Here is a 16,878-nt window from a genome sequence, read left to right on the forward strand (position 1 = left end):
GTCCATGAGGGACTGATATAGGGGTAGGAACTCTGCCATCCTGAGGGGTTCAGGCAGGGGGCTGTGTGCCCTTCCATGTGGCGTGCCAAACAACCGGGTTCAGGGGCCCAGAAGGGGTCTGCCCTCACAGGGGGCAGCCCAAACTGTGGGGGACAGGGTGGGGCCGGGCCACTCACTCTTTTCGTTGGTCAGCCAGAGAGCTGCCCCGGGTCAGCGCAAACATGTCAAACTCGCCTTCCAGTTGGCCAGAGGCCTCCAGAGACTGCAGGCCAGCCCTCACGCTGCTGGAGCCCAGGTCTGCAGGGACAGAACGGCACATGAAGGGTCCGCCACCTGTTCCTGCACACTGAACAGTGGCTGAGCTGCCAGGCCCAGGGACAATTCTGGAGAAGCAGCAGGGTCGGGGTGGGGCCGGTGCGGGTGTAGGATGGGGCAGGCCATGTGCCGGCTAAGGGACCGTGGGCACGTGACTTCCTCTCCCTAAGGTGGAGACACAGGCCCCCTCCCAGGGCAGCTGTGCAGAGGGCAGGTAACACGCTGCCTAGCACATCTGGCATAGTACACGGCTGAGCAGCAGGGGAGTGATTAGATGTGCGGCTGAGTTTTCAAACAGCCCAGGAGTAGTGGTTCAGAGTGGGCTCTTGATGACTTCCTAGGGCTTGGCACAAGCAGGCAGCCAGCAGTTGGGAGACTAATCACAGTGATGGTGACGGCAACTGCTGGCGTGTCTGGGGTGTGCACCCTAGGCCCAGTGCTGGTCTCAGCCCCCTTCTGTGTGTGCTTACCCAGTCCTCACGGCGACCTGTGAGGAAGGGCCCATTCCTGCCCGTTACACAGGAGTGAAGGGGGCATAGGATGCTCAAGGGACTAGCCTAGGCTCGCCCAGATGGCTCAGGTCACAGAGAATTCGGTGTCGAGGGGCGACCACAAAGCACTGGGCTTCTGAGGTCCGAGGGTGCTTGGGAGTTGCGGGCTGTGAGAGAGAGAGCCCCACGTGTTTGGTCCTGGGTACCCTGCCTTGCAGTGGGGTTCAGCCCAGCGAGGTGAGGTCTGGGCCTATGTTTTACTGCTGGCACTCCAGCTCTAACAGGACAGCACCCCCAAAGTGCAGGGGTGCCCACAGCACCATCGTGTGCCCTCGGCCAGAACCCCCACACGGCACTTACTCATTCCCGCCAGCTGGGACGAGAGGCTGCCGGTGGCCGCCTGGTCAGGGCCCATGTCGATCAGGTCAGCCGCCGCCTCGGCCTCTCGTGGGGCCTGGGGAGAAGGGAGAGGCCGGTGTTGCTCAAGGATGTGCCACAAGGGCCCCAGCAGCTATGACTGAGAATCAGGGAGTCAGCCCCACTCTGCCTCGAGCTCAGCTGCACCCCCTGGGAGGCTGGGAAGACCCTGGGGCATCAGCTGGTGGCAAAGCCTTAGTTACCTTAAAGGAACAGTGACAGAAAAAGTGAGAAGGGGACTTCTCTCTGGGCCTGGATAAGAAGGCATATCCTATCAGGATGTCTGGGGAGGGAGGTGAGCACGGCCCGCCTCCTCTTTCCCATCAACACAGGCATGATGTGGTCTCAGAAAAGCGCCTTTACCTTGCCGGTCTGGCCTGTTCGGAACCGTTCAAACCTACGAAGACAGAAACAAGCTGGGTCAGAGAGACAGAGAGGCGCCTCAGCACAGCCCAGGCAGAGCTCTTCACACTGCTGGCCTCCACATCCACGGCAGTGAGTCACAATTAGGGGGACAGAGCCAATTTATGCCTGCTGAACCCAGGGAACTGGTAACAGCGCCCCTCGTTCACTTGCCAGACTGTCCCAATGTGAACGACCAATTATCTGGCCACTTGTCATGACCAGTAGTAAATGAACAAACAGGAATAAGCTAGAACAGAGAGGAAAATGGGGATGCACGGCACATGGCAAAGGCGAGTGCTGTTTTATCAAACGCGTTCGGTGATTTGCTTACACACTTGTGTGCACATGTCAGTGGCTCTCAGAAGCGGTGTCTTATGCTGCTTCCTGGAGGCACTGGGACTAGCCTCCGACTAGCCTCCTTGCTGCTTGAGGTGACTGGAGAAGGCCATGGTCTGCTGAGGCCGGGCCCTGTCACTTACTGAGTGACTGGAGGTATGTCACTTCTGAACCTCAGCCTCCTGTCTATCACAAGGGGTGACAGCGGAACCTGCCTCCCAGACGCGAGGATCCAGCGAAGACCCTGACTGTGAGTAGAACCGTGAACTAGGAGGAAGCAGGCATATGTCAGGCCTGATGCCTGTGGGTGTCAAGGGGTCCTAGTCATCCCCAGATTGGGCCCTTGGGCCACCTCAGCCTACACCCCAAAATGGCAGAAAGGGACTCTTCTATTCCAGTAGGCCAGGGAGCAGGAAGGGCTGGGCAGACGTGGCCCACAGCAGGCCCCACCTCCCCTACTGCCGACTGACTCAGAATCACTTGGAGTCTGTTGCTGCAGAATGAGCAGAAATGAATAAAGGCTAGAGAAGGCTGCATAACTGTGTCTTGACCCAGACAGCCCTGGTTGCTAAGTGCTTACATGAATCACTGCGCGGACTCTTAGTCACCCCACGGGGCAGATACAGAGAGCCCGGCATCCCTTCTCCCTGCTTTGGTAATAGCACCTGAGTGCCCTCTGGGGAGCTGCTCTTCCCCCTTTCCTGGGATCCTGGAGCAACCGCCTGCAAGGGCCCTTCTTCCCTTCGCCAACTGGTGGGTCCCACAAAGCTGAGCAAATCCGTTTCTCCTGGGGAGCTGACTCTTGAACAGGATGACAGAAAGTGGGCAAGTGTCTGGGCCCCATTTCCTGATGGCCACACCCTAGGGACATGGTCCAGGAGTTTCCACCCTGAGACCCCGGAGCCGCCCTGGGATTTCTCTTTCCTGCTCTGCTGGCAGGACTCACTGTTTGAGTCTTCTTTGGATTCTGAAAACTCTCCTGTCCATAAAGACTATTCTCCTCATGAACTCTTTTCCTGCTTAAGTGAGTGTCGTGTAGTGTGCAGAGAGTCAAAGAGCCATAGTCATAACTGGCCCATGGCCCCGGAGCCAGGCAGCGGCGGAGCGAGCAAGGACAGAGCAGCCTGCATGCAGGGACGCGGCGGCAGGACACGCTCTGGCGAGGAGAGGAGAGGTGGCCGGCAGGCTGCGTGAAGCTCATGCCCACTGGGGAAGGAGAGAGCTGACGGCGCTCGGCCTGGAGTCTGAGAGGGAGGCGGGAGGAGGCCAGGCAGTGTGGACAGGGAGCCAGGGGAGGAAGCGGGCTGGGGCAGCTGGCCAGAGGCCAGGGGAGGGGGCGGACTACCGTTCGTGGCGCAGGAACACATTGTTGAGGTTGTCGTTGACGATGAGCAGCTCCTCAGTGAGCTGCTCATTGGCGATTCGGGGGATGAGCTCCAGGACCCTCTGCTGCATGGCTCGGCACGTCCGGTTGAGCTCCTGCGGAGGGAGCAGGAGAGATGGCCACGGCCCTGGGGGCCAAGAGCGAGGCCATGGCCGGGGGCTGGGCTCCAGCCTCTGTGCCACCTTGGACGACAGGGGTTTCCAAACCGACTCCAAGCTCCACAGGACAGCTGCTGGGGTTCCACAAACACCCTCTGGATCCCACCTCCAGTGTCCTATGCCAATACTGAGCACACGGGAGACAAGCCACACACGAGACCGTGCAGCTGGCTTAACCTGGCTGTGTGCAGACCTCCCGCTGCCAGCTACCTTTGCTCGGGTGAAAAACCAACAGTGTCAGTGGTCGGTGGAACACACCGCAACTTCTCTGGGTGACTGGGATCTTTTCGTAACCAAAACATGAAAAAACCGAACCAGACCTCTCCAGCTATTATCTGCAAACCCCGAGTTTGAATTTTTCCCTCATTATTTTCCCTAATTTTTAAAAAAGATTTTATTTATTTGAGATAGACAGCAAAAGAGACAGAGAGCACCGTGAGCGTGTGGGAGCCAGAGCACAAGCTGTGGGGAGCAGCAGAGGCAGAGGGAGAAGCAGACTCCCTGTGGAGCACGGAGCCTGACATGGGGCTCGATCCCAGGACCCTGAGATCATGACCTGAGCTGAAGGCAGACGCTTAACCGACTGAGCCACCCAGGCGCCCCTTCCCTAATTTCTTTTTAAATACTTTTTACTTTGTTATAATTTTAGATTTGCAGAAAAGTGTCAAGATAGTAGAGTTCCTGGGGCGCCTGGGTGGCACAGTGGTTAAGCGTCTGCCTTCGGCTCAGGGCGTGATCCCGGCACTATGGGATCGAGCCCCACATCAGGCTCCTCCGCTATAAGCCTGCTTCTTCCTCTCCCACTCCCCCTGCTTGTGTTCCCTCTCTCGCTGGCTGTCTCTATCTCTGTCGAATAGATAAAATCTTTAAAAAAAGAAAAAAGATAGTAGAGTTCCTGTAAACCCTTCCCTCAGCTTCTCCTTAGTTTGGTATTTGTCAAGACGAAGATGTTAACACTGACCCAACGCTATGAACTGAACTGCGGACTTTCTTCCGTCTCGCTGTTCTCCCACTAATGTCCTTCTGCTCCAAGATCCCACTCTGCACTTAGTCGCCATGTCACTGACTTTTAATCAGTAAATTATATATTTAAACTCCTTCGGGAAAGAGAAAAAAATTAAAAGCCACAGCAGTGTAAGACGGATTCTTTCTTCAGGTACCGGCCACTAGGCGGAGAGGTGCCCGGGTCATGGTGTCAAGGTGCAGAGTCGTCTACACTTTTCTCCAGTAGGCACCATGAAGACCAGACACTGCCCCACTAGTGACTCTGGTTCTCTTTTGGACCCTGTTACCCACCCCCTCCTAGAATTTCCTCATCTGCCTTTACTGGTGGGCAGGGCGGGCCCGAGTGACTTTCAACACCCCGTGGGGCCTCCCTTCTCGTCCTCCAGTGACCAAGCACACTTGTGGCTTTGTTCCCACTTCCTTCCCCAGCCCTTTGAAGAGTAGAAGAGCAGCAGCGGCAGCCAAGCTCCTGGGTTTGAATTCCAGTGCTGCTGCTTACCAGCCACATGACCCCTGGGCATATTACAGGCCCTCTCTCCGCCTCAGTCTGCTGATCTAGAAAACGGGGACAATGACTGCACCTACCTCTTGTGGGGTGTGGTGCGATCAGGTGAAGGAACGCACATCAAGTGTCTGCATCAGAGCCCGGGCACCGGAAGTGCTCATTATCTATGAGCTGTCACCACGGAAACCAAGTCACTCCCACCAGGTGACTCCTGGGCCTTGGGGTCCCCCAGCTTTCCTGGTACCTCTATGAACTGACCTCCACAGGTAGGGTAGGGCCTTTGGTGGTCCCCAGATGGGGATGGGACTGTGGGAATATCGTGTGACACGTGGAGTGGAAACCCGTGGCTCCCACTGGCCCATGGGCCCGAGAGCCTTTTCCTCCCAAAGCCGGGACTGCTCTTACACCGGCCCGCTAAGCTCCCTACTCTGAGAGGGGGAAATCAGAACAATCTTACAGATGACGAAACTGAGGCAAGAGGAGCTATTTTGTTCAAACCAGGAAATGCCAGAGCCCTGAATTCCAACACGATGGAGTCCAAAGTCCCTCGTTTCAACCTCTGCCACTGTGAACACGGAGTTCCAAGCAAGCCACGGCTGGGGAAGACACGTGTGTGGGCAAGCGCGCGGGAGGTCACCTGGGGGCGGACGGGACTTGCTCACCTGCAGCAGCTCCAGGTCTGCAGGCTCTGCCTGGGTGGGCACCAGCTCTGTCAGCATCTCCGACATCACCCGCACGTTCCCACTCACCATCTCGAGCTCACTGTGCAGCTTCGCGATCTGAAACACACGGTCGGTCCTGGTGAGTGAAGCCCGGGGTCCAGAGCCATGATCACTAGCGAGGAGAGCCTGGTGCCAGGAGCTGGGGTCGGGGGGGTGGAGGGAGCACCCAGAGGAGCCGACCTGCCAGTACCTTCTAGGCTCCTGAGCCACAGCCCTGCACTACGAGGCCTGTGCTGGGCTGCCCCCAACCCCCGAGGCCCCCTCACAGAGGTGCTACCAACCGTTACCATCTCCAAGCTGGGGAGCCTGGTTCAGGGAATGCCAAAAGCAGTGGAGCTGAGAGTAAATGCACCACAGAGTACGGCTGGAAGGCGCCAGCATCTCCCGGGTCCCCCGGCGGCAGCTAACGAGGCCCTGGAGGGCAGGCCCGTTTCCCACTCTTCGTCTCCTAGGACAGCAGGATTTTTACTCCCCTCTCCTGTCCTGTGAGGACGGGATTTGGTCTCGCTCTGGGCCCGCTCCTCCTGGTCTGTTTTGGTGTCCTGGGCTCTTCCAAGGGTGAGACCCAGTGTCACCCCCACCTTGAGTACGACAGTGACATGTAGCACTGGTTAAAAAGACATTAGCAGGTCTTCAGTGATCAAAGGGTTCCAAGGTCTTGGCCTGGGGAATCGGTGTAAACCAAGCCGCAGAGTCCCGACACAGGGAAGGTGGTGAGGGGCCACGGGTACAACGTCTTGTGCTGCGGGGCTCTGTGCGGTGCTTGGTCCCCTTAGGAGCACTGCAGATCCTGTGAATGTCCAGGAAGCAATCGGCACGGAAGTTCTAAAATGAATCCGGACAAGGAACCCTTTGCCATGGAATACTGCATGGAGCTAGGATCATGTGGCCTACATTCTGAGAAATGCATGTGACGTCACTGATTTCAGGAGTGTCACTATATAAATTCACAATGCCTGTGAGAGCAGCTACCATTTACTGACCACCTACTAAGTGCCAAGCATTTAACTTTTATTAATTAAACTTTACCACAGTCTTATGAGACACACACCATTATCCCAGCCTTTACAGGTGAAGAAATGGGGAAGCGGACACAGGCAGTACATCCGCTGTGGTCCACAGACACATTCCAAACCCTGCAACATGTTCGGTGTGCTTGGCCTATCTAATGAACACTCTCGGTACAAATGAGTGGAAGAACTACTGACCACAAGCCCAGTGTGTCTGGGTCAGATGGGACCTAATTACAATGGAGTCTGGGAGTGATATCACTGCATGCCTGAAAGCCTTAAGATGCCCCAGGAGACAGAAGGGGAGCTGGAAACGAACGCCTACTCAGTTTGGTTTTGCAAGAGCCTTCTGGCACTGGATGTAATCAGTCTTAATCCACGCAGATGCCAGACTTTAGGTAAGTTGGTTATCATAACCTAGTTACATAAATTTGGATCACAGGGTGATTTTACGATTTTTATATACCTTTAATTATTTGTCCAGTCAGGAAAACTTTTCTAGTAATACTTGTAAGTCTGGGAGGTGATTTTATAACTTGCTATAAGGTATCAAATACAGAAGTCTCTCTTCAGATGGGCTGGGGTGGGAAGGGCTTTTGGCAGGTTTGTTCATAAACCCAAATGAGACAGTATAGGAGATCAGCAGGTGTGCTGTGGAAGGTCAAATTTGTTTCCATCACACACCTGTGTCTCTCTTGCCAGTACCTTCAGCAGCTAAGCTTTCAGACTTAGCTGAAAGGATGGCTCTGAAGTTCTTAACACGCCTCAAAAGTGGGCACCCCAACCACGTAAGGCCTCGACCTGCATCCCAACAGCATGGCTAAAATGAGAGCACACTGGGGCGCCTGGCTGGCTCAGTCAGAAGAGTGTGCAACTCTTGATCTCAGGGTTGTGAGTTCGAGCCCCACACTGGGTGCAGAGACTACTTAAACAAACAAACAAATAAATAAAACAAGTGCACACCCAGAGCACGCTGGCCATGGCGGTAGATGCCCCTTCTTGGGGCAGACAATCTCAGCAGGTGGCCTTGCCCCCCGGTTCCTGGCGGAAGAAACCGAGGGACAGAAGCTAAGTCAGTGGCTGTGAGTCTCTGGCGGGTAAGCCTGCAAAACTACTCAGAGAGCCCTGGGAAAACCTGCCCCAGACCCCCGGTCCCTGGAATCTCACACTACACCTCAAACCTTCTTCTTGGGGCTTGGTGGGCAGCATCATGGTGCAAAGGGAGGGTTTAAAAATTTTCTGTGTGCAGATGGTTTAGAACTGTTTTTAGCCAGAACCTCTGTTCAAATGGAATCTTATTTGAATGCATAAATGAACCCCACAAAGAAAATGGAGATGCTGTTGAAGAGGCTGCCTGCTGGGCACTCCCCACCCCCTACCCCATCCCGGGTGCTGCCTGAAGGGCTCCACGGACCACACGGTTTGGAGAATGGCTGGCCGAGGTGCTGGACAGAGGCTCCTGGGAGTCAGGCAGACCTGAGCTTGAGTTCCACCACCATCTCTGATGAGCTGTGTGTGGCTCTGGGAAGTGAGTTTATCTAAGCCTCATCTTTGGAACAGGAAGAATGATACATACCCCATGGGGCTGCTATGTGGATGGTAATTTTCAGACTGAGAGGGGCCCTCCCTGACCCGCGTGGCTCCGACTCAGGCTTGTTTACCTGCTCAGGGGTTGGTGTGATGGGTGTGTCACTGGGTGTGGCCGGGATGGGCAGAGGGCTGGTGTGCTGGGTGGAGTCTCCTCCATGGCTGGCATCTGTGCCCACAGAATTCTGCCCTGATGCCTGCTCTGAGCTGAACACGGTCTAGACGGTAGAAAACTGGATCAGCAAGGCTGGGGGGCGGGTGGCTGGGGAAAAGCCAGGGTGACTCCCCCACCTTCCCTTCCCACTGCTCCCACCGGCTGTGTCTCCTCACCCTCTGGGGTGTGTGGATGGGCGACAGCATGTCCAAGTCAGTCATTGGGAATTCCAGGCCCTTCCTCCGCAGGTCCTCGTAGACGGCCACCACACCTGTCAAGTCGGGTGAGCTGCGGAACGCGTCAGCCCAGGACTGAGAGGGGACAAGGGGACACGGCCGGTAACCACTGCTCACCGTCTCCCCTGCGAGCCCACCTCCCCGCCCCCTGGAGAACAGAAATTCTCTCGTCGACTTGCTGGTCCTTAGACTATGGTGGCTGGACAGCCCCCCACCGAACCAGGCCTCCCCACACTCAGAACCTCCAGTCAGCGGACAACCAAGACGGCCCCACCCAAGAAACAGACGGAAGCACAGGGACACAGAGCAGCAATGGCGGGGGCACCTCTCTCCCCGGCCAGGGCCCGGAGCTCGGCCCGCCGCACTCACCTGGATGAGGTTGAGCACCTTGTCGTGCACGATGGTGGGTGGGTTGTTCTTGGGCAGGATGGTCCTCACCAGCACACCCTCCACGAAGTCCTGGCTGGCCACCAGCAGGTGGAAGCGGTGCCCACAGTTCTTGACGCAGGTTTCTAAGACCTGGAGGCCGGGAGGGGCCCATGAGCGCTCATCTGCGGATGGGGGGGCGTCCAGGACGCCCACCCTTGCACTCTGCCTCCATCCCAGAGGACAGGCTGAGTACGGGAGGGGGTCCCTCAAGTGAGACCCTGGAACATGGAGAAGGGGGGACAGTGCCCCGATTCGGGGGCTGGTGTGCTGGCTAGTGGCCCCCTGGAGTGGCCGCGGTGCCTACAGAAGCCTGCCCTGATGCTGTTTCTGAGGGCACCATGGCCTGGAGGGAAGGTAGCTCTCCTAGTGGAAACCAAAGTTAACTTTCATAATCCTATGGTGACCCTGAAGCCCCAGAAAAAAGGCGCTGAACCTCCCTCCCCGATCCTACTCCCACATCCCAGCAGGAGGTGCCCTGCTCTTCCAGGGAGCCGGATTCACCGCATATGAGCCCTCTTCTCGTCTCCATCCCAGCCAAACCCCTTGGCAGCCAGGTTGCCCACTCTCGCCTGGCTTGTCCTCAGCTGCTGGCATTTGCTTTATGCTCAGTTTTCAAGGCCCCAAGTGCCAGTCAGCAGCACCCAGTGTGGCCTGCCAGGCTTTCTGCCCCACCAACGTCTGGCTTCAGTGAGCTTTTGTGTCACCTGGCAGTCCTGTGGAGGGATGTGGGCCTCGGTGGGTCTGCTCCCCATGCCTACAGGCTGGAGAGAACTTTTCCAAATGGCCTCTCTTGCCACTCCGTGTCTGCCGACACTGTAGACAGGACAGCGCTCTGCCCACAGACTTTTCCTTCCCAGCCCTTGGAAGAGGAGCCTCAGGGTGGCTGGAGTCCTGCTGGGCCTGGGGGACGTGTGGATCTACCACGGATGGACGGATGGATGGGGCACTCACCGTGAGAGCCAGCATCACCTCGTGGAAGTTCTTATTCCCTACGATTCTCTTCTTCACTGCTCGGAAGGCATCTTTGGGACTGGGCAGAAGGGCAAAAGGAAAGATGGGCTGAGGAATGGAACCTTCTTAGCCAACATGTGGGGCTGCCTACCTAAGACCAGGAGGCACTGGAACACAGGGATGGCTTTTGTTTATTTGTCTTCCCTGTGTCCTGTTTCCTTTTGAACACACATGTTCTAATCACAACACAAACTGCCTGCCCCACCGAAGTCCTCAGTAGATCATAAATATTGGCAGAGATTCTCTGCGTGGACCCTGGGGCCCCTGCACCAGAATCCCCTTGTGGGGAGGTGTGAGGATGTGTTAAAAATGCAAAACCCCGGGCTCCCACCCTAGACCCCTGAACCAAGCTCTCAGGGAGGCCCCCAGGGGCGCCCTGTACATACTGAGGTTTAAGAACCAATCGCCTGCCAGCATAGAGTCCCAACGCCCCTTCCTGGCCACTTCCTCTCTCCACCCATCCTTCTATTCGGCTAAGTAGCCACACGTGCTGGCACTGTGCTGGGCCACGTGTTCCATGGAGACCCACATCTAGGTGGGAAAGAACACGGGCCTGCAGTCGGAGTGAGTGGGTGTCGGGGAGCGGGGCTCAGAGGAGTCCTCTCTGAGGAGGTGGTGCTGCAACTCGGTGTGAAGGACGAGATGGAGCCAGCTGCGGGGAGCAGGGGAAGTAGTTCAGGCAGAGATGGGAGGGACTGAGTGGAGGCCGTGTGCAGAGGCAGAGGGAGAGGCTGAAGAGGCCCAGTGGTCACGGAAGGGAGAGTGGATACACCTAAGCGCAGGGGGAGCCCTGAAGGCCTTGATGGCCGTCTGCTCCCCCTGCCCCATCTGGTGCCCATACCGCCTCACTCCTGCATCCTATCCTTCAGCACTGTACAGGTGAAATCAGTGTTGCCCCGACTGCTCTGGCCTAAAAGCGTTTGTGGCCCCCAACTTCCACATCTACCTGGTGAAGGCTCAGCTAAAATCCGCCTCACCCACGACTCTTTCCCAGCCCCCCATGTCCCTGGTGTGCACGGCCACACAGCACCCATCGGGGGCTGCCTGGCCAAAGAGGCCGCCTCCCAGAGGGGGGGATGGGGTCCCCTTTTGACAACTCTGCTCCCCAGGGCCCAGCACACTACAGGAGTGTGAGCAACATTTTCTAGGCTGGTGAGTGGCCCCTGGGGCCTGTCCTGCTGTCTGCCAGGCATCTTTCTGTTCAGTGCTGACCCCATCAAGGGCAGGTCAGGAAAGGCAGGAACCCGGACACGGGTCCCCCAACAAGAGTGAAGGCAGCAGGCAAGGTGGGGAAGAGCCATGGAGGCCTATCAAGGCTGTGACAGAGAGGACATGCACCATGGTCCCTGATGGGGTGGGCCCCTGTCCCAGAAGTGTGAGGGCAGTTTTCAACCTAATGCCCTGGGGCCCCTCCTCACCCTCAGGACTCCTCACCTGTGGCCACTTCAGCTCTCTAAAGGAACTTGTCTCTGCTTCTCATAGAGTGGCCCAGAGAAAGGGCATGGCATTGGGAATCAGAGGTCCCGGCTTAGGGGCCATTGCTGTGGGCCTCTTGCTTGTGTTTAGTAACCGGCTAGGAGCACAGAGCGGATGACAAGGAGGCCAAGGCGCGGTAGACCAGAGACTCAAGTTTAGATGACAAGCTTGGTGAGGCCAAGGGTCACATCTACTTTGCTCACTGCTGGGTCCCTAGTGCCTCACGCAGTGCCAGGAACACAGGACGTGTACAAATGAATAGCACGCACCTGAACCCAGCCGTGCCTGAGCCCCAGTTCTGCCAGCGTTTATAAGGGAGACAGGGACTTGCTTCTCTGAGGACGCCCGTGAAGCCCCCAGGCCTTCTCAGAGGCTCTGTGAGCATTTCTGCCCTCTATCTTCTATCGTAGTGGTCCTGCCACTGTCGTCTGCCCACCACTCTTCAGCTTCCTTGGAGAAGGCCAGGGGTGGTGCATGCGTCCCCTACTAGCTGCTTGGCAAGCCCACCATGTACCACTGGGGATGCTGGAAGCTGCCTGCTTCCAGCGGACCCCTCTCCCCACAAAGCACTACTGGGCTGAGAGCGACCTCGCAGGCCAACTGGATTATCCCAGTGAGAAACGGAGACAGAAGTGAGGTCTGCTCCGGCTGTTGATTCTGATTTTCCTGAACAAAAGCCCTGTCAGGCCGTCCTTCCCGATCACTGAGGTCTTCACACCACATCCCACCCTTCCTGGGTTTTCCTGAGAAGGACAGTGACCCTGCTTTCCCTGTCTGCTCCCCTCAGAACCCTGGGCTTATTGCTGGAAGAATCTAAAAGAGCTTTCCTTCTGAGGATAAAGACCTAGGGAGGTACAGTGACTTGCCCCAGGTCACACAGCTGGTCAGTGACAGCTGAGACCAAGAGCCCACTGCCACGATGCCTCCTCCACAGCGCGTGCCCTGGTGTAACCTGCGTACTGGAAATGTTCGGCAAAGGCTAACGCCTATGGGCTCTCAGTTCTGCTCTACCGTCACTGCCTTTCAGTGCCTCTGGACCCAGATCTTAAGGAAATAAAAGTCTGTTCTTGCTCACAGAAAAACCTGGGAGTACCCCCTGCCCATTCCAGCCCACAGGATGCAGAACGGTGCTTGGGGCCATGTCCCAGTGCCAGGGGCTGCCAGCTGGCCTTGTCCCAGGAGGATGTGGCCCAGGTGACATGCTAAGAGGTCCAGTTGGCCAGGCTGCTGCTGAGAGACACACGTGGGCTGGCAGTCCTCAGGCGTGTCTCTCTCTCTCGTCTATTTCATGAGAGGGCTGGGTGGAATCTTGGTTCCCAAATGCCTAAAATGCCACACTGCTGCCTAGGGTGGGACTCAGATGATGTCTGTAGCCCTCCTGGCACCAAGGGCCACCAGGGGGTCTACCTGTGCGCCACAGGAGGGGGTGCGATGGGACTGCTCTGTGGCGGAGGGCAGGCGGGGCTATAGTGGGCCATGCCCATGCCCTACCCCCAGCCTCCCCTGTGGGCCTTACCCATCCTCCGTCTCATTGATGATGTCGCAGATCTCCATGTTGAGGGCCCAGTCCTCGCTCTGCAGGGAGCCATCTGTCGCCTTCTCTGTGGAGGAGAAACCACAAGTCACAGTGTAGGGGCATCCAGATGGACAAACTCAGCTGTGTGCAGGGGTGTGGTACAGGGCCAGGGCGGGAAGAGCCAGGGGGGAGGAGGACAACGGATACTTTCTGGGCACCCAAGAAGGGCCGGGCGCCATGCAAAAGGCTACCTACCTTGTCCCGTTTTGTCATTTAATGTGTTTTTGGCTTTAAGATTTAAAAGTATTTAAAAATACTTTATAGTATTTTTACTTTTTCAATTATGTTAAAATGCACATAATATTTGCCATCTCAACCACTTTTAAGTGTACAGTTCAGCGGCATCGAATACACTCAGTGTTGTGCAGGCATCGCCGCCAGCCATCCCCACCTCCTTTTGCATCTTCTAAATCTGCAGCTCTAACTCCCCATCTCCCCTCCCACAGCCCTGCTAACCACCACTACACCATCTTTTTTTTTTTTTTTTAAAGATTTTATTTATTAGCAAGAGAGAGAGCATGAGTGCGAGGGAGGGGTAGAGGAAGGAGAAGCAGACTCCCCATTGAACAGGGAGCCCGATGCGGGGACCGATCCCAGGATCCTAGGATCACGACCCGAGCCGAAGGCAGCCACTTAACCAACTGAGCCACCCAGGCGCCCCCACCACTACACTGTCTTTGCAATTCTGACTCCCTAGATATCTCATGACATGGAATCGTACAGTACGTCACTTAAGTCTCATAGTAGCCACACTGAGGCCGGGAGTGTCACTGTCTTCTGACCACTGAGGTGGCCTCAGCTTAGTCTACCCATCCGATGAGTGGGGCCAGAAATCCAGTGGACCTGGCCTTAGGGTGCTTGTTTCTGACACGACACTATGGAGACAATGTTTTGTTTTATTTTCGTAAATAGAACGTTCCTTCTCGACTCGGTGTTAATTTTTGGTAACCCTTCACACAGTTTACAGTGTAAACGGTTCCGAAGTGGCACACAACAGAGACAATCTATCTGCCTCCCCTGCCCCGGCCCCACGTCCTAGGGGCCCCACCGGACCAGTGTCTTTTCAAACCTCCCAGAGACATTCTCTACCTAAGAAGCAAAGGGCCCAGTGTAGTTGAAGTCTCGACTCCATTACCAGCAGCTGGCCTGGCCCTTTGCGCTGGTTTCTGTCTGAAGACTCGGAGGGCACCAGCCGCCCCGCAAAACTGCCCCCAGGGAGCGGCAATAATGCCAGCAAGGCATCTGCATGGTTCCTGCCACAAAACAGGTGCTCGGTAAGTGGCGGTGGTTCTTTCACATTGAGGTGAAGGTCGCATCACATAAACTTAGCCATTTTAAAATGTACAATCCAGTGGCACCTAGCGCACTTACAGTGCTGTGCAATCATGACCTCCATCTAGTTCAGGTTGGGCCGAATCTGATAACATTTCCAGGCCCGAGTCAGCTAGAACATTCTTGAGGCTGTCAAGGCCAGGGTCACTCCCCTCTGCACCCTTCTAGAATCCATCCTCAGGCAGCCCAGTTTGTTTGTTTGAAGTAGGCTCTACGCCCAGTGTGGAGCCCAACGTGGGGCCTGAGATCAGACCTGAGCCGAGATCAAGAGTCAGATGCTTAACTGACCGAGCCACCCAGGCGCCCCATTAGATAAACTCCACTACAGCACACGCAGGCAGTCTGGTCCCCTGTTTTCTGGGGCCAACCTTCTACCACACGAGTTACCTCTGGCTGGCACGCACTGTAGCCTAGTTAGGACTCTGGGACAAGACGGGGCTGGTCAGTGTTTTAAGGTTCAGGGAGTAAGACCCTTGGTGTCCTGATGCTGGGCACTACCCAAGTCCCCCTCCATCACGGCCCTCTCCTCGGGCTCCCACACCTGGCCCTCGCCGGCAGTGTCCCCGCCAGCACGGTGCCGTCAGCTGTACACCAACAGCACCCGAGGGACCAGGCACGTGCAGCTCGTCATTCCACGTGACTGTACAGCCGTCCTGCACGGGAGCCATGTTCACAGGGAGAGCTGAGGGTCCAGGGGGCTAAGTGACCGCTCCCTTGCTGCACAGCTGCTCCTGTGCCAGGCCTGCTCCAGGCCCTGGGGATGGAAGCCATGGTGGACCAGACACATGTGGTCCCCACCCTAAGGTGTCCAAGGGGCTGAGGTGTCCTCTGAGCCCCAGCCCTGTGATCAGCCAGAGCCCTTTTCTAGCCGGGCAGGCAGGCCCACCCTGTGGGACAATGCCTGGGCTGGGCTGGCAGTCAGCTCACTAAAACTGTGGCTTCTGTGATGTGGGTTTTGAAACTGGCCTGACCTTACTGCCTTAGGTCCTGCAGACAGATGGACGCTAGGGGAGCTCAGGGCACAAGCCAGGCAGCAGCGCGGGGTGCTTTTCTCCCTAGACTATGGCTGGGGGGAGGGAATGAAGAGGGCTTCCTTTAAAAGGGTTGAAAGGTGGGCTCCTTCATCCCACAATGATGGCCTGCGTGTGGCTTCTTTGTGTCACACTCCCCACCCTTGGGGACCCACACACTTACTGAGCCACATGGGGAGAACTAAAAAGAGCTGGACAAGTGCCCCTCTGGGCAGAGGGAGCCAGGCTCCATTTTGGAGGATCTGGGGGATAGTGGGTGATCAAACATGCCAAATCTGCTACTCCTTCAGAAACCATGCCTCAGCGACCCCCAGTCACATGGGCCAGAAGACGGTCATCCCTGGCTTCCGGCCACAACGTTCTGCCCACTCCAGCTCCTGACTCTCCATCCTACCTGATCCCCTCTCGCCTTGTCGTCTGCCTCTGGCCAGCCACTGGCCTCTTCCTCGGCCTCTTCCCCGCAGACCACTGCCTCCGCTCCTCCTGCCTGGCTCCTCCCCCTCCATGCCCCCTGCTGCCCCAGAGTGAGCTTTCTGAAACCTGGAAGGGACCCTGTTCCTCCCGTGCCCCCAATCCTCCGAAGGCTCCCCAGCCGTCAGCCCGGCCCACATGTCCTTCCTCAGCAACGGTGCTTTAACTCCCCAGTTACAGACCAAGCGCCTGTCAGCTGTTCATACATGAACACAGCTGAATCGTCCCAACCCCACGCGGTGCGCGTCACTGCCCTCATCGAACCCATGAGGGAACGGAGACGCAGCAAGGCCACACAGTGGTCAGCAGGGGCCAGGGAGCTCTGCCATCCCAGAAACGTCCTCCTGCCCCCCTCCTCCTGGATCCCTCGCCCCACCAGCAGGCCTCTTGGTGCTTCCTCAACTAGACCCTCCCAGTGACCCCTGAAAACGGGCACCTCTCTTCTCCTGGGGGAGGAACATTACGGTTTTAGAAGGGACTCAGGTCATTCTGGAAAGGCAAGCAGGCTGGTAAGGGGCAGCTGGGACATTTAGAAGCCAGAGGAAGGCCGAGGCAGGGAATCGGGTGGGTGCAGGAGGACCTGGAGCACAGGTCTGAGGCCTGCCTCGGCAGAGCTGCAAGTTCTCCAGGCCCACGTGCCAGCAGCAGGCAGAGCCATGCAGAGGACAGTTTGTTGGGGGGTAGGGTGGGAGTACGGGGGGGGGGGTTTCAGTTAGCCCAAACAGGGAGAGGAAGAGGAGGAAGCGGCAGAGGGGATACAAGATCCACCCTGGCCATCTCGGCAGAACAGTGTGTCCAGAGCGGGATGGGCACAGCCTGTGCCTCGC

The 16,878-nt window shown here is 56.9% G+C and overlaps 1 protein-coding gene across 3 annotated transcripts in view; it reads right to left on the reverse strand.

Annotated features, from left to right (window-relative positions):
- Nucleotides 1-16,878, reverse strand: part of TOM1 (target of myb1 membrane trafficking protein) — a 39,557-nt gene that overhangs the window by 9,806 nt on the left and 12,873 nt on the right. For all 3 annotated transcript variants that reach the window (XM_045779454.2, XM_045779453.2, XM_045779455.2), the window contains 10 exons: nt 13,158-13,242; nt 10,106-10,184; nt 9,095-9,244; nt 8,666-8,800; nt 8,410-8,553; nt 5,679-5,795; nt 3,310-3,443; nt 1,587-1,620; nt 1,167-1,260; nt 177-297 (listed from right to left, as the gene is read on the reverse strand). In XM_045779454.2, the coding sequence (XP_045635410.2) occupies nt 177-297; nt 1,167-1,260; nt 1,587-1,620; nt 3,310-3,443; nt 5,679-5,795; nt 8,410-8,553; nt 8,666-8,800; nt 9,095-9,244; nt 10,106-10,184; nt 13,158-13,242 (1,093 nt within the window). The remainder of the gene's footprint in view (nt 1-176; nt 298-1,166; nt 1,261-1,586; nt 1,621-3,309; nt 3,444-5,678; nt 5,796-8,409; nt 8,554-8,665; nt 8,801-9,094; nt 9,245-10,105; nt 10,185-13,157; nt 13,243-16,878) is intronic.

The sequence above is a fragment of the Ursus americanus genome, chromosome 17 (assembly GCF_024610735.1).
Source record: "Ursus americanus isolate L20-20 chromosome 17, mUrsAme1.1.p, whole genome shotgun sequence".
In the NCBI taxonomy this organism is placed as follows: domain Eukaryota; kingdom Metazoa; phylum Chordata; class Mammalia; order Carnivora; family Ursidae; genus Ursus; species Ursus americanus.